The 17,594-nt window shown below is 33.3% G+C and overlaps 3 protein-coding genes and 1 long non-coding RNA gene across 8 annotated transcripts; all 4 read right to left on the bottom strand.

The window, feature by feature from the left end:
- Positions 1–1,722: 1,722 nt before the first annotated feature.
- On the bottom strand, positions 1,723–5,480 carry LOC117904582 (putative disease resistance protein RGA3). 4 transcript variants are annotated; one of them, XM_034817263.1, is made up of 2 exons: positions 5,112–5,480; positions 1,723–2,082 (listed from the first exon to the last, which is right to left on the bottom strand). In XM_034817263.1, exons 1-2 carry the CDS (start codon positions 5,411–5,413, stop codon positions 2,070–2,072), a joined length of 315 nt encoding a protein of 104 aa, XP_034673154.1. In that variant the 5' UTR covers positions 5,414–5,480; the 3' UTR covers positions 1,723–2,069. The 4 variants fall into 4 exon arrangements, with proteins under 4 accessions (XP_034673154.1, XP_034673151.1, XP_034673152.1 ...); XM_034817260.1 differs by having other exon boundaries at positions 2,864–5,480; XM_034817261.1 differs by having other exon boundaries at positions 1,723–2,085; positions 2,864–5,480.
- Positions 5,481–7,202: 1,722 nt separating this feature from the next.
- On the bottom strand, positions 7,203–10,971 carry LOC117904583 (putative disease resistance protein RGA4). 2 transcript variants are annotated; one of them, XM_034817267.1, is made up of 2 exons: positions 10,542–10,971; positions 7,203–7,550 (listed from the first exon to the last, which is right to left on the bottom strand). In XM_034817267.1, exons 1-2 carry the CDS (start codon positions 10,841–10,843, stop codon positions 7,538–7,540), a joined length of 315 nt encoding a protein of 104 aa, XP_034673158.1. In that variant the 5' UTR covers positions 10,844–10,971; the 3' UTR covers positions 7,203–7,537. The 2 variants fall into 2 exon arrangements, with proteins under 2 accessions (XP_034673158.1, XP_034673157.1); XM_034817266.1 differs by lacking the exon at positions 10,542–10,971 and adding an exon at positions 8,282–9,503.
- Positions 10,972–13,393: 2,422 nt separating this feature from the next.
- LOC117904584 lies at positions 13,394–15,418 on the bottom strand. The gene is made up of 2 exons (XR_004649603.1): positions 14,498–15,418; positions 13,394–13,751 (listed from the first exon to the last, which is right to left on the bottom strand). It is a non-coding gene; the product is annotated as an uncharacterized LOC117904584 (long non-coding RNA).
- Positions 15,419–15,423: 5 nt separating this feature from the next.
- LOC117904187 (disease resistance protein RGA2-like) lies at positions 15,424–17,111 on the bottom strand. Its single transcript, XM_034816699.1, has one exon. It carries the CDS (start codon positions 17,035–17,037, stop codon positions 15,424–15,426), a length of 1,614 nt encoding a protein of 537 aa, XP_034672590.1. The 5' UTR covers positions 17,038–17,111.
- Positions 17,112–17,594: the final 483 nt, after the last annotated feature.

A 17,594-nucleotide genomic window follows, 5' to 3' on the forward strand; every position in this document is an offset into this window, starting at 1 on the left:
GAGTAATTAGACATGAGGAGACAACATCAAATTAATTACATGGCTTATTGATGGGCATGGTGAACCAAACCACACACACAAGTACAAAAATAAAGAATAATAAAAAATTTTTAACGTGGTTCAAAAATCAATATGATCGGGGAGTGCACAAATAGTAAAAAAAATTCTACTAATCAAATAGAAGAGAATGGATATAACGGTGAGACTTTCATTCTCTTTTCAATTACGACCACACTCTTATTTATATTTTTGCAACAAAACCTTAAATTATAAGAAAGTTCAAATACAATTGAGGCAAATTCATCATTCGAATACACTTTATTTTATTTATTTTTTTCTCTTAGATTATTTTTTGGATTTCTACAAGGATGTGTATTAAAGTTTATTTGGTTACTTTGTCCTTTTTTTTCTTTTCATGTTTGATTCTAGGAAATTTGAGAAAAATGTTAAAAAAAAAAAGAAAGAAAAATTAGAAGAAAAATAAGTGAAAGGAATTAATATATATATATATATATATATATATATATATATATATATATATATATATATATATATATATAGGTTATGTATATTTCTAAAAAAACTCGAGGGAAACAATGGAGGAAAGAAAAAAAATACAAATAAAAAAATAAATGAAAATAAGAAATAAATTTTAAGTTGATAAATTATTTTTTTTATACTTATTTCAACTTTTCAATTGCCCAAAAGTCATAATTTTAAAGTTTATATTTTATTAATTTTATCTGCCAAAGACATTTCATTTAGAAATTCTAATAAGCTAAATGGAAGAAATGAGATTTAAAAAAAAATAATAAAAAAATAAAATGCAAAAGAATTCACCGTATAGAGAATAGAGATTATTTTACAAATCAATTAAATCCTCAAAATAAATATTTTTTCTTTCAAATTCAAGCTTTAAAATAAAAAATTGAAAAAAAAAAACTCTTAAAAGAAATAGATTTTAATTTACTTGTACCTCACACAAAGTTTCGGAATAATTTGGCATGACCATTTTTTTTTTTTTATAAAAATCGCTTTTAACCTTATTAAAAGAAAAATCAATTGTGCTAGAATTTAGTTGAGTGTTTGGGAAACATAGTTGCAAAAGTATTGTTAATTTAAAAAATAATTTATATAAATATTACATATGACCAATAACCAATTTTAATTGATATTCAAAATTATGTATTTGTTAAGTTTATGGTAACATTATTTCTTAAATGATCGGATGTTAATTATGATCTTGGATAATCAATTATTAATTTCAGATATAAAAAAGGTTTTATCAAAAAATTAAATTATTTAGAAAAATAAAAAATATAATTTAAAACAAAAATTATGGTATAAAACAAAAAACTGAAAAGATTAGTTAAAAAAAAATATGGTATATTTTAGAACAAAAATTTGAAATTTTCTCAAGGTAATTTTTTATGGTTGTAAACAAATTATTTTCAACCATTCACTATATTATATGACTATTTTTTAAAACAGATTTAAAAAAACAAATAAAATATATTACTAAAAAACATCATGTTTTCAAAACTAGTACTAATAATTTTTTATTTTTTTTTAGTAATGAAATTCTCAATCATGTTTTCGAGTAGGAGAAAACTATTTTTAAAAATAGTTATCAAAATAGACTTTTTGATACCTACTAAAAGATTATTTAAGAGCATAATAAACAATTATCATTAGTTGCCAATATCTCAATATCATGGGAAATGAGACAAATAAAAGTCATGAGTTCAACTGATCGAGAATCAAGAAGATGAAACCAAATCAATCTGAAAAAAGGCAAGCAAGAAATATCCCACAAGTCAAAGAGGCGAAAGGAGATAAGAAAGATGGTATCTCCTCCGCCAATAATAAAGATACATACTGTTAATCCAAATTGAACACTCAAACAGGAATGAAGAAGCCAACACCAACTGATGAAAACAAATCCAAGGAGTTTGATTAAGCAGAAAAAAGCAAGCAATGGCCCAAGCAACGAAGAGCTAAACAGTAGCTTTGATCGGTCTTCCAGGTCCAGCTCAATTCTCAATCCAATCGCAGCAGCACCACCTTTATCACCTACACCACCTGCTTTTTATTTTTTTATTTTTAAAATTTAAAATTTTATTTTTCAAAGAAAAACATAGAAAGATTAATATCATTAAAAATTATGGAAAGAAACTAAAAAATAAAAATTAGAGAAAGAGAATATCCACTATCACCATAAGAATCAACAAATGAAGCTATTTGGTACTAAGGTCATCTTGAATGCATAAATAATTATCCTTGACATGTACTAACCTTCATTTGAAGTTGATATCTCAATATAACAATTTATTCAAAGATAATATTGTGGAAGGCTCGAGGGAAATTACAGAAGAAAGAAAACATAAAAAAAAATTAATAAAAATAAAAAGTAGATTTAAAATTAATAAACTATTTTTATATATTACTTCAAACTTATTTAAGCTATTTTAGTTTTTTTATATAATGATTAAATAATTTAAAAGTATATAAGTTTCTAACTAATTTTAATTACATTTATTTATTTTTCATATTTTTTATAATAAAACCAAATATGAAAAAAAATTATTTTTTCTTAATAATTTTTTCCATTTTTTAATACTTTATTGGAACCAACATAACGTTAAGGTATATATTCCAAAGAAAGTATGAACTTTGATTTATACATATCATAAAAAAATTATCAAAGAAATTCAATTTGAAAAAAAAATAATTAAATCACTTGACACAAGCATTGAACTTTGAACTAAAAGAATAAAAGTAAGAGCAAAAGCTAGATAAATGAGGCTCATAAAATGACAAATAATCAATAAGAAAATAGACTAAAATAGATATTCTCTCATACCTAATTATTTGGTCGATGATGCAATTTCTCGTCCATCAAAATATATTTCAGGTATATGAGCGATTTTTTGCCAATCCTCCCCGGTTTTAGGTTTGCATCTTTTAATCAATTCAGGACAATCATTGATCTCCAATTTTTTAAGGGATGTGAGCTTTTGTAGACCATTCGTTGGCAATGCTTTCAAGTTTGAGCACGGTGAAATCTTTAAATGGTGTAGAGTGTTAGAAGTTGGCCCATGAAGAAGCCACCTTGGTAAAGCCTCCAATTGTGGTAAATCACCAACAAGCAAAGTTTGTAGGCTCCCAAAGCTTTGAATGTCTTCTTGCCCTTCCGCTTCTCCATCTATGGATTCAAGTTTTTCACAACCTTTAATTCCCAAAACCTCTAATGCAGTAAAGAGTTTTATACTATGTGACAAAGAAATCAAACTTGGACAATAGGCAATAACTAATTTTCGAAGTTTAACAAAGCTTCTCATTCCTTTAGACAAAAATTCCAAATTGAGACAATGCGTAATCTGTAAATGTTGAAGAGAATTCAAGCATCTCAACCCTTTTTCCTTTCCGAATAAATCTCTTTGTTTCGTTGTTATAAATAACATCCTCAAACTGATCATACTCCCTATGTCTCTTGGTAATTCTTCAAGTTTTGAACATTTAGCGAATGCCAAAGTTTGCAAATGGTATAACTTACAAATGGAATTAGGGAGTTTCTTGATTCTCTTATTTCCACTTAGGTCCAAGAATCTTAGATGCTTCAGACTACCAATAGAATTAGGCAATGCTTCAAACTTGGAGTCTTGTAAATCCAATATCCGTATACATTTGAATATCAAGATGCATGCCTTAACAAATGATTCGCTTCTAGGGGCCACATTTTCCATTTGAAAATAAATGGTATGAACATTATTCAGTTTCTCCAGGAATCTTAAAGCTTCAGACTCTTCTTTGGGCCACTCGGTATCAGCAAATGCGGCGTGTTGAACCCTTTTAGGAATATCTTTACTGTGAAAATTTAGTGTTAAACACTCAGGTCGTGCAAAAGACATCGCAAGATCATGTACAAGATCATGCATTTTGAATGTATATTCTACTCCTGGTATCAGCTGCTCAACATCTTGAAAGAAAGATCTCGATGATAGCTCATTAATATATCTCTCACCAATATCCTCCATTTTGGCATTTTGTCCCGATGAATGAATGAGGCCTTCTGCCATCCAAGTTGAGATCAAAAAAACATTATTAATTTTACAATCTTTGGGAAATAGGGAACAAAGAGCAAAGCATTGTTTCAAGTGATAAGGCAAATCATAATAGCTCAATCTTAACGCAGCCATAATACCATCTTCATTTTGTTCTAATTCCCATATTTCGCTATCTCTAATGGATACCCAATCCCGTTCGCCCCTTTTCGGATACAGTAAACTCCCTAAACTTCTCACAGCCAGAGGAACCCCTGCACATTTCTCAACAATCTGGTCCCCAATTTTTAAAAGGGTTGGATATTGTTTATCTTCTCCATCCTTAAATGCGCATTTCACAAATAAAGACAAACAATCCTCATGGGAAAGATCCTTTAATTCTTGCATGGGAAAAGTGCCCATGATGGAAGCAACGGATTTCTTGCGTGTAGTTACAAGAATTTTGCTTCCATTGGCACCGTCCACGAGCAAGTCTTTCAGCTTAAGCCACTTCTCACGATCCGTATTCCACACATCATCCAAAACCAGCAAGAATTTTTCACCATCTAATGCATTTCTAAGATGATTCTGCAACTGCTCCATGGAGGAGTCACTGTAACTTTCATCACCTTTCCTGATCTCCTTAAGGATTTTCTTTATAAGCTTTTCAATATCAAACTCATCTGACACACAAACCCAAATTTTAGTGGAGAATTGCCCCACTACTCTCTCATCATTATACACAAGTCCAGCCAGAGTTGTCTTGCCTAGCCCCCCAATCCCAACTATGGGAATTACAGAAACATTCTCAGTATCGCTAGGTTGCATCAAAATCCCAACAATATTTTCTTTATCATCGTCTCTCCCGATAACATCGGAAGCTCGGACAAAGGAGTGGGTCGTCTCCCTCTTGCTTAGCACAACAGGCGTGTTTGCAACAGCCTCGATGAGATTAAATTTTGACTTATCAGCTGCAATTTTATCTAATCTCCCTCTTATCTTCTTCACCCTATGGCCCATCTTAAGATTGAATGCAAGTGACTTTGGACTTGAAAAGAAACTGCATACCTTGGTTTTAAAGCTCCCACTAGCCACCACTTTCTGGCGTAAGGCCTCATATTCAAATTCATCGACAATATCTTCAGCATCATAAAAGCCATCTTTGAGCTTTCCAGCCAATCTCTCAGCTGATGGCTGGTGGCTTGCTTCTCCTCAGCATCTAAGAGCACCGCTCGGATGGTGGATAAAGTATCGTTGAGCTCTTCCAGCTCGGTTTTAACACCCCAGGCAAGGCCAACTTCTTGGATGAGGGCAGAGCCCAGCTTCCCCAAAACTCTGTCAGCTATGGCAAAGGCAAATGATTCAGCCATGTTGCAGAGAAGCAGGGAATTGAAGAGCTAGCGATGGGCGATGGTGGTTGTTTGGGAATGGGAAAGGTCAATTAAGAATCAGAGATCCGAGATCTGAAATGATTCTTAGCAAAGTCGATGCTCGGGTCAATGTTAACACATTGTAATGACGCTTCTGTCCCTATAATCAATTCATCCAGTAATAAAGGGACGTGTGTAAAGGATTGGAAACTTTTTTATTGTCCAAGGAAGTCACTTGGACCATACTCATTGATGCTCACAAGAGGAGAGACTTTTTTTTTTGGTTTGTTTAAGGGTTAATTTCACTCAAGCCTAAGGTTTTGTCTCAATCATGATCGGTTTTAAATTTCATCAATTAATACTTTAATAAATTTATTTTATTTACCAAATTTACCTTTTTTAGAGAGATTTTAAGTAAAAATATTTTGGAAAGTAGTATTTAACGATTCTCTAAAAATTAAATTTTATTATTTAAAATATAAAATTTATATATGAAATACATTTATAGAAATACTAAATGATAAAATTTAATACTTTTGATATTTTAGTGTATTTACACTAAATCTTAAGGGGTCTTAATTTAATTATAAATAAATATAATTTTTATAAATATTATTTAATAAATTATTACTAAATTTATTATAATTCTTCTAGAGATTATAAGTTACTTTTTCAATCATTAAACAAGGGGAACATTAATAATTAAGTTTCAATTTATGATTTTTCTTTCTTAAAACATAAAATTAAATCCGTTCACTTATGAGAAGTTTGAATTTTTTTTCAATTCCTTTTATAGAATAAAACATTTTTTTTTTCCAAATTGTACTAAAATTGTCATTTATTTGAAATTCCAATTGACCCCAACATCATATTTTTATAATTTATATTTTATTGATTTTATTTGGGACTTGCCTTTGTAAAACAGAAAGTGAAAGAATAAACTTTTATCATGAGACCTGAAATTGTTTTATAAATCAACTTCTCAAAATAAATAATTTTTTCTTACAATTTAAGGGGTAAAAATAGAAAAGCTATGATATTATATAATGGATCTCATTACACCATTTTAGAAATTTGCATTTTATATCTTAATTGCAGATACTCACCGGAATGTAATTTTAAACTTTCAAATTTTCTTTTTAATATAAGAAATTCTATCTCTAATAAAGTCATATACCATCTCGGGAAATTATGGATTATTTAATTAAAAGGTTATTGGTTATTGGAAACCTAATTTTGAAAATATAACCCTTAATAATTTTTTTGGCCTAATTTTGATAAAAATACCTTTATTGTTTTCGTGTAAAAATAATTATTTCTTTTAAAATATATTATAAATATTTGAAATAACAAATGACATTTATGTAAAAAATAAGTTACTCTTCAAATAAAAACATAGAAAATGATAAATTTACAAATATGGAGAGTATTTCATCTTTTAATCAATTATTTTAAAAAATATTTATTTATTTTAATTTCTTTTATTTTATTGATATCTAATTTTATAAAATTATTTTTTCAAAAAAATATTCTACATGCTTTTCAAAATAGCTATCAAAATGAATAAGATTATCTTACAAATCATTATCTTTAACATTTTTAAACACATTTTAGGACATGGAATACATACAGAGAATCTCATAATCATATATATGTGCGTCCATGCATGATATATATAAAGAATGTTGGATAAGGAAATTATGAAGACGGGCAAATCAAAATCGTGTATTGTCATTTATATTTACCAATAACATGTAAACTAAATTAGAATCCTATACCATCATTCATATATTTGATTGATAAATGAATCCATCAACCTTTTATTGTAAAGGAAATCAAAGTTCACACTCCAAACTCCAAACAACCAAAACAACCTTACACACGAGTCTATGTGAAAATAAGACAAATAATAAACAAGCACACCACTCCAGAATTCAGCACTGAGGCAACAAATCAAGAAAAAGACGGGTAAGCAAGCAAGGACCCAAACACTAGCTTTGATCAGTCCTCCATTTCCAGCTCCATCAACTCTCTTCCAACTTCCAAATTCCAACCGCATCATCCAATCATAGCAGAAGAACCATATTTGATTAGTCCTCCATTTCCGGGTCAACTCTCCATTTCTCACCCAGTCCGCCTGTTCGTATTTTTATTTTCCAACAACAAGATAGAAAGACCAATATCATTAAAATTTTATGGAAAGAAATTGACAACTAGAAGAAGAGAATGCATGCCCTCTGTCACTATTAAAGAATGGGCAACAGGGAGAGGTCATCTTCAGAGCATAAATTATTATCCTTAACATATGCTACCTTTCATTAATTGCCAATATCTCAATATCAACAACAGATTCAAACATAATATCATGGAAAATCGACAAATTAAACATTCTCAATAGAAAAGGCAATGAGATGAATAGATACTTAAAAAGAAATGACTGGTCTGACTCTAGTAACAATATTTCCAACTTCCAACTTCCAACCACATCATCCAACCAAAGCAGAAGAGCCACATTTGATTAGATACAAGAAATGACTAATCTGGTAACAATATTTCCAACATTTATATATCTCTCTCTCTATATGGAAATACCCATCAAAGTTTATTTGTTGCTTGTGCTTCATTTTTTTTCCCCTTCTTTCTTAAGATTATATATGCTAAAGAAATCATAAACTTTGATTTATAAATGTTATAAAAAACTATAATACAAATTTAGTCTCAAAAACCAATTAAACCAAATGACGCATTGAGGATTACACCTTATACTAAAAGAATAAAATTAAAAATCAGAACTAGATAAATGAGGGTAACAAAGTGCCGAGTGAAATTAATAAGAAAATAAACTAGAATTTAAGAGTTCTCCCTTACCTAATTATTGGTTAACGATGCAATCTTTTCTCCATCAAGATATATTTTAGGTATATGAGCGATTTTTTGCCAATCTTCCCCCGTTTCAGGTTTGCATCTTCCAATCAATTCAGGACAATCTTCAATCTTAAGTTTTTGAAGGTATACGAGCTTTTGTAGCCCACTTTCTGGCAGTGCTCTCAAGCTTGGGCAATCTAAAATATGTAATTGATGTAAAGTGTTAGATGTTGGCCCATGAAGAAGCCACCTCGGTAAAGCCTCCAATTGTGGTAAATTCTCAAAGAACAAAATTTGTAGGCTCCCAAAGCTTTGAATGTCTTCTTGTCCTTCTGCTTCCCCATCCATGGATTCAAGTTTTTGACAATTGCCAATTACCAAAACCTCTAATGCAGTCAGGAGTTTTATACCATGTGACAAAGAAACCAAACTTGGACAATCGTTAATGATTAATATTCGAAGTTCAATAAGGCTTTCCATTCCTTTAGATAAAAATTCCAAATTGAGACAATCAACAATCTGTAATTGTTGAAGAGAATTCAAGCTTCTCAACCCTTTTTCCTTTCCAAATAAATCCCTTTGTTTCATTGTTATGGATACCGTCCTCAAACTGATCATACTCCCTATGCCTCTTGGTAATTCTTCAAGTTCTGAACAATGTAAGAGTAACAAAGTTTGCAAATGGTATAGATTGCAAATGGAATTAGGGAGTTTCTTGATTCTCTTATTCCCACTTAGGTTCAAGTATCTTAGATGCTTCAGACTACCAATAGAATTAGGCAATGCTTCAAAGTTGGAGTCTTGTAAATTCAACATCCATATACATTTGAATCTCAAGATGCATGCCTTAACAAATGATTCGCTTCTAAGGGCCACATTTTCCATTTGAAAATAAATGGTATGAACATTATTCAGCTTCTCCAAGAATCTTAAAGCTTCAGACTCTTCTTTGGGCCACTCGGTATCAGAAAATATGGCGTGTTGAACCCTTTTAGGAATATCTCTTGTGTGAAAATTTAGTGTTAAACACTCAGGTTGTGCAAAAAATATTGCAAGATCATGTACAAGATCATGCATTTTGAAGGCATAAAATACTCCTGGTATCAGCGACTCAACATCTTGAAAGAAAGATCTCGATAATAGCTCATTAAAATATCTCTCACCAATAGCCTCCATTCTTGCATTTTGTCCGATGATGAATGAGGCCTTCGCCATCCAAATTGAGATCAATCAAAATTACACATTTCACGATCTTTGGGAAATAGGGAACAAAGAGCAAAGCATTGTTTCAAGTGATAAGGCAAATCATAATAGCTCAGTTTTAACGCAGCCATAATACCATCTTCAGCCATAATACCATCTTCATTTCGTTCTAATTCCCATATTTCGCTATCTCTAATGGATACCCAATCCCGTTCACCCCTTTTCAGATACAGTAAACTCCCTAAACTTCTCACAGCAAGAGGAACCCCTGCACATTTCTGAACAATTTGGTCCCCAATTTTTAAAAGGGTTGGATATTGTTTATCTTCGCCTTCCATAAATGCGCATTTCACAAATAAAGACAAACAATCGTCATGACAAAGACCCTTTATTTCTTGCATGGGAAAAGTGCGCATGATTGAAGCAGTTGACTTCTTGCGTGTAGTTACAAGAATTTTGCTTCCATTGGCACCGTCCACGAGCAAGTCTTTCAGCTTAAGCCACTTCTCACGATCCGCATTCCACACATCATCCAAAACCAGCAAGAATTTTTCACCATCTAATGCATTTCTAAGATGACTCTGCAACTGCTCCATGGAGGAGTCACTGTAACTTTCATCACCTTTCCTGGTCTCCTTAAGGATTTTCTTTATAAGCTTTTCAATATCAAACTCATCTGACACACAAACCCACATTTTAGTGGAGAATTGCCCCCACTACTCTCTCATCATTATACACAAGTTTAGCCAGAGTTGTCTTGCCTAGCCCCCCAATCCCGACTATGGGAATTACAGAAACTTTCAGTATCGCTAGGTTGCATCAAAAGCCCAACAATATTTTCTTTATCATCGTTTCTCCCGATAACATCGGAAGCTCGGACAAAGGAGTGGGTCATCTCCCTCTTGCTTAGCACGACAGGCGTGTTTGCAACAGCCTCGATGAGATTAAATTTTGACTTATCAGCTGCAATTTTATCTAATCTCCCACTTATATTCTTCACCCTATGACCCATCTTAAGATTGAATGCACGTGACTTTGGACTTGAAAAGAAACTGCATACCTTGGTTTTAAAGCTCCCACTAGCCACCACTTTCTGGCGTAAGGCCTCATATTCAAATTCATCGACAATATCTTCAGCATCATAAAAGCATCTTTGAGCTTTCCCAGCCAATCTCTCAGCTGATGGCTGGTGGCTTGCTTCTCCTCAGCATCTAAGAGCACCGCTCGGATGGTGGATAAAGTATCGTTGAGCTCTTCCAGCTCGGTTTTAACACCCCAGGCAAGGCCAACTTCTTGGATGAGGGCAGAGCCCAACTTCCCCAAAACTCTGTCAGCTATGGCAAAGGCAAATGATTCAGCCATGTTGCAGAGAAGCAGGGAATTGAAGAGCTAGCGATGGGCGATGGTGGTTGTTTGGGAATGGGAAAGGTCAATTGAGAATCAGAGATCCGAGATCTGAAATGATTCTTGGCAAAGTCGATGCTCGGGTCAATGTTAACACATTGTAATGACGCTTCTGTCCCTATAATCAATTCATCCTATAAAGGGACGTGTGTAAAGGATTGGAAACTTTTTTATTGTCCAAGGAAGTCACTTGTGGACCGCTCATTGATTATCTTATGAGCATCAGTGAGCGGTGCTCTTAAATTTTCATTGATGCTCTTAAATTAACCCTTAAACAAACCAAAAAAAAATTCTCATAGATGCAATTTTCCCAAAAAGGTATATAAACTAAAAAAAAACATTATTTGATTTAGTTTTATTGAGATTTTATTTGACTTATTGAGTTAGGCCTTTTTTAGAATTGATTAGTTTGTTTGTTTACCACGAAATGAAATTAAATTAAGGAATTAGTTTTCATTTGCCTATCATATGATTCTATGTTCATCTATAATAATTAGTTTGTAACACATAACAATTTTTTTTTATAGATTGTTTCTCATATGGGTTCGGTTATACTATAGAAATATACTTTTTTGATATTGTGGACCTCGCATTTCGGCTCATGCGTTTTCCACTCGATGGCGAGCTCGATTTTTATTTGAAAAATTGATTTTTATTCATTGTTTGAAAAATGACTTAGAGTCGCCACTTATTTTTGTTTTATTTTTAAAGGGTAAACAAAATAAGAAAGAAAAACCCTAAGTGTGACTCCTTATTTTGGAAAAGGTGGTCCACGAAAAACCAGATCGGATTCGGGGGTCAGGTTACTTATCGAGAAGGTACGGTAAAGACCGTAGCACCCCTCTAAGTCCTTAAAGTCGGGTCTCTACTAATAAAATGAAACTAACATGACAATCAATGAGAAAATCAATGAATACCCAAATCAAATCATGCACATATGAGTATCCGAATATGCAATAGAGGATAACTGAAGTGGAAGTGGATGCATACCTGATCAGCAAACGGCAACGCGCTGTCTCCTTTCTTGCCTCTATTCCCTTTTTCCCTTGCTCCCAATGCTGCTCTCAAAAACCCTGCTCTCTCTGGTTCTCTCTCAAACTCTCTCTCTAAAACAGCTATCTCTCAAGCCCTCTCTCTCATTCCCTCGGAGACTCTCCCTTAAAGCTCTCTGCTCCTTTCCTTTTCTCTCACCTCTCAAAGCTCTCTGCTGCCCTTTAGTAGCCTCCTCTAAAAAATATCCTCTGTTCTCTAAATATCCTCTCCCTCTCTCACTGCAGCCTCTCACCTCAAAAAATGTCCCCCCCAAAAAAATATCTCCAACGGCCTGCTCCCAGACCAGCCTCGCACAGCTGCCTCACTCCACTACCTTGCAGCTGCCATCCTCAACGGTTTTCAGCTTTTTTCTGCTGAAAGAAATCTCCACGTGTCCAGCTTTCATTGGTTAACAAAGCCATTAGCTTGATACCTTATCAACCAGTCCTGGAGTGACATGTGGCCATCTCAGATGATGACACTTGTCATAATCGGCCTGTAGAGATGTCTCCCCAAAATGGGGGTCTACAATAACCCTTAATAATTTTTTGGCCTAATTTTGATAAAAATACCTTTATTATTTTCGTGTAAAAATAATTATTTCTTTTAAAATATATTATAAATACTTGAAATAACAATGGACATTTATGTAAAAAATAAGTTACTCTTCAAATAAAAACATAGAAAATGATAAATTCACAAATATGAAGAGTATTTCATCTTTTTTAACCAATTATTTAAAAAAATATTTATTTTTTTAATTTAATTTATTTTATTGATCTCTAATTTTATAAAATTATTTTTGAAAAAAATATTTTACATGTTTTTCAAAATAGCTACCAAAATGAATAAGATTATCTTACAAATCATTCTCTTTAACATTTTTAAACACATTAATTAGAAAAAAAAAATTATATTATGAGGGGCTTAGAATCAAAAGAAGACCATGCTTTCAAAGATTGGATGTTGCTCGACAAAAAAATCTTAACATGGCCAGAAATCGAGACTTGGATTGAAGGAAGATATATTTTTTTTCCTAAGTTCCAATTTATTGGTTAGAGCAGAGAAAAAGAAAAAGGAAAAAAAATCAAATGTATGTAAGAAACATCCTCCAGGTCAAAGAGGCAAATTTTTGCAACCAAGCAGGGCATCAAAGTATAGTAGGATAGATAATTCAGTCTCTGTGTTCCCAAACCAAGGTCGTGGCTTTGATTCCAAACGGTAGCCTTGATTAGTCACTCCAGTTCCAGTTCAATTCTCTCCTATGTTGGCCAAAAAAGTCCTTGATTTTAGGACACGGAATACATGCGGAGAATCTCGTATTCATATATAGGTGCGTCCATGCATGATATATATAGAGAATGTTGGAGGAGGAAATTATGAATATGGGCAAATCAAAATCATGTATTGTCATTTATATTTTGCCAATAACGTGTAAACTAAATTAGAATTGTGTATTATCATTCATATATTTGATGATTGATAAATGAATCCATCAGCCTTTTATTGCAAACTAAATCAAAGTTCACACTCCAAACTCCAAACAACCAAAACAACCTTACACATGAGTCTATGTGAAAATAAGACAAATAATAAACAAGCACACCACTCCAGAATTCAGCACTGAGGCAACAAGTCAAGAATCAAGAAAAAGACGGGTAAGCAAGCAAGGACCCAAACACTAGCTTTGATCAGTCATCCATTTCCAGCTCCATCAACTCTCTTCCAACTTCCAACTTCCAACTTCCAACCGCATCATCCAATCATAGCAGAAGAACCATATTTGATCAGTCCTCCATTTCCAGGTCAACTCTCCATTTCTCACCCAGTCCGCCTGTTTGTATTTTTATTTTCCAACAACAAGATAGAAAGACCAATATCATTAAAATTTTATGGAAAGAAATTGACAACTAGAAGAAGAGAATGCATGCCCTCTGTTACTATTAAAGAATGGGCAACCGGGAGAGGTCATCTTCAGAGCATAAATTATTATCCTTATTCCTTACCATATGCTACCTTTCATTAATTGCCAATATCTCAATATCAACAACAGATTCAAACATAATATCATGGAAAATCGACAAATTAAACATTCTCAATAGAAAAGGCAAGGAGATGAATAGATACTTAAAAAGAAATGACTAGTCTGACTCTAGTAACAATATTTCCAACTTCCAACTTCCAACCGCATCATCCAATCAAAGCAGAAGAGCCACATTTCATTAGATTAGATACAAGAAATGACAAACTCTGGTAACAATATTTCCAACATTTATATATCTCTCTCTCTATATGGAAATACCCATCAAAGTTTATTTGGTTGCCTGTGCTTCATTTTTTTTTTCCCTTCTTTCTTAAGATTATATATACTAAAGAAATAATAAACTTTGATTTATAAATGTTATAAAAAATCATAATACAAATTTAGTCTAAAAAACCAATTAAACCAAATGACGCATTGAGGATTACACTTTATACTAAAAGAATAAAATTAAAAATCAGAACTAGATATATGAGGGTAACAAAGTGCCGTGTGAAATTAATAATAAAATGAACTAGAATTTAAGAGTTCTCCCTTACCTAATTATTGGTTAACGATGCAATCTTTTCTCCATCAAGATATATTTTAGGTATATGAGCGATTTTTTGCCAATCTTCCCCCGTTTCAGGTTTGCATCTTCCAATCAATTCAGGACAATCTTCAATCTCAAGTTTTTGAAGGTATACGAGCTTTTGCAACCCACTTTCTGGCAATGCTCTCAAGCTTGGGCAATTTGAAATATGTAATTGATGTAAAGTGTTAGAAGTTGGCCCATGAAGAAGCCACCTCGGTAAAGCCTCCAATTGTGGTAAATCATCAAAGAACAAAATTTGTAGACTCCCGAAGCTTTGAATGTCTTCTTGCCCTTCTGCTTCCCCATCCACGGATTCAAGTTTTTGACAATTGCCAATTGCCAAAACCTCTAATGCACTCAGGAGTTTTATACTATGTGACAAAGAAACCAAACTTGGACAATTGCCAATAACTAATTTCCGAAGATTAATAAGGCTTTCCATTCCTTTAGACAAAAATTCCAAATTGAGACAATCAATAATTTGTAAGATTTGAAGAGAATTCAAGCATCTCAACCATTTTTCCTTGTCAAATAAATCCTTTTGTTTCATTGTTATAGTTAACACCCTCAAACTTATCATACTTCCTATGCCTTTTGGAAATTCTTCAAGTTCTAAACATTGTGAGAGTGACAAAGTTTGCAAATGGTATAACTTACAAATGGAATTAGGGAGTTTCTTGATTCTCTTATTTCCAGTTAAGTTCAAAAATCTTAAATGCTTCAGACTTCCAATAGAATTAGGCAATGCTTCAAAGTTAGAGTCTTGTAAATCCAATATGTGTATACATTTGAATCTCAAGATGCATGCCTTAACAAATGATTCGCTTCTAGGGGCCACATTTTCCATTTGAAAATAAATGGTATGAACATTATTAAGCTTTTCCAAGAATCTTAAAGCTCTTCTTTCGGCCAATCGGTATCAGAAAATGCGACATGTTGAACCCTTTTAGGAATATATTTACTGTGAAAATTTAGTGTTAAACATTCAGGTTGTGCAAAAAACATCGCAAGATCATGTACAAGATCATGCATTTCAAATTTATATAGTACTCCTAGTATCAACTGCTCAACATCTTGAAAGAAAGATCTCGATAATAGCTCATTAATATATCTCTCACCAATATCCTCCATTTTGGCATTTTGTCCCGATGAATGAATGAGGCCTTCTGCCATCCAAATTGAGATCAAAACAACATTACTAAATTCATAATCTTTGGGAAATAAGGAACAAAGAGCAAAGCATTGCTTCAAGTGATAAGGCAAATCATAATAGCTCAGTCTTAATGCAGCCATAATACCATCTTCATTTTGTTCTAATGCCCATATTTCGCTATCTCTAATGGATACCCAATCCCATTCATCCCTTTTCGAATACAGTAAACTCCCTAAACTTCTCACAGCAAGGGGAACCCCTGCACATTTCTCAACAATCTGATCCCCAATTTTTAAAAGGTTTGGATACTCATCTTCTCCGTCCCTAAATGCGCATTTCACAAATAAAGACAAACAATCGTCATGACAAAGACCCTTTATTTCTTGCATGGGAAAAGTGCCCATGATTGAAGCAGTTGACTTCTTGCGTGTAGTTACAAGAATTTTGCTTCCATTGGCACCGTCCACGAGCAAGTCTTTCAGCTTAAGCCACTTCTCACGATCCGTATTCCACACATCATCCAAAACCAGCAAGAATTTTTCACCATCTAATGCATTTCTAAGATGACTCTGCAACTGCTCCATGGAGGAGTCACTGTAACTTTCATCACCATTCCTGATCTCCTTAAGGATTTTCTTTATAAGCTTTTCAATATCAAACTCATCTGACACACAAACCCACATTTTAGTGGAGAATTGCCCCACTACTCTCTCATCATTATACACAAGTTTAGCCAGAGTTGTCTTGCCTAGCCCCCCAATCCCGACTATGGGAATTACAGAAACATTCTCAGTATCGCTAGGTTGCATCAAAAGCCCAACAATATTTTCTTTATCATCGTCTCTCCCGATAACATCGGAAGCTCGGACAAAGGAGTGGGTCATCTCCTTCTTGCTTAGCACAACAGGCGTGTTTGCAACAGCCTCGATGAGATTAAATTTTGACTTATCAGCTGCAATTTTATCTAATCTCCCTCTTATCTTCTTCACCCTATGACCCATCTTAAGATTGAATGCAAGTGACTTTGGACTTGAAAAGAAACTGCATACCTTGGTTTTAAAGCTCCCACTAGCCACCACTTTCTGGCGTAAGGCCTCATATTCAAATTCATCGACAATATCTTCAGCATCATAAAAGCCAACTTTGAGCTTTCCCAGCCAATCTCTCAGCTGATGGCTGGTGGCTTGCTTCTCCTCAGCATCTAAGAGCACCGCTCGGATGGTGGATAAAGTATCGTTGAGCTCTTCCAGCTCGGTTTTAACACCCCAGGCAAGGCCAACTTCTTGGATGAGGGCAGAGCCCAACTTCCCCAAAACTCTGTCAGCTATGGCAAAGGCAAATGATTCAGCCATGTTGCAGAGACACAAGGAATAATTGAAACCACAAGAGAAATGGGTGTGCGGAAAAACGATTAGGACGACGAATGATTTTTGTAAAATTTTGAGAGTTAGATCACAAAGTCTTGTTTGGTTCTGGACGATATCCTTTATCCAAAGGCACTTGGAAAAGCAATTTGGTTGCCCACCCTTTACCCAATATTAAATGTACGTGTGTTGAGTGGTAGAAATTTTCTTTTTAAAAGAAAATCAAGAAGAGGTTAATTTCGATTGTTTGTCGAGAAAAATATGCAGGGCAGTCAACTTGGCTCTCTTGGATTTCATTATTATTAATCACAATCTTTTAGACTATATAAAATTAACACAATTAGCATGTGATCCAAAACTTAGAACATGGTAAATTAATGCTTGTAATTAATCTTCAACAAATTTTATGTTTTCAATCAATGTAGACAATATTAGAAATAAAAGATCCAAAGCTTTAAACCAAGGCTTCTTCATTAATATTATTTTTCTAGATCGATCTTAGCTTAATTTGGACAGCTCTCCTCCAAAGATTCAATACCTCCCAA

Source organism: Vitis riparia, chromosome 17 (assembly GCF_004353265.1).
Source record: "Vitis riparia cultivar Riparia Gloire de Montpellier isolate 1030 chromosome 17, EGFV_Vit.rip_1.0, whole genome shotgun sequence".
Lineage (NCBI taxonomy): Eukaryota > Viridiplantae > Streptophyta > Magnoliopsida > Vitales > Vitaceae > Vitis > Vitis riparia.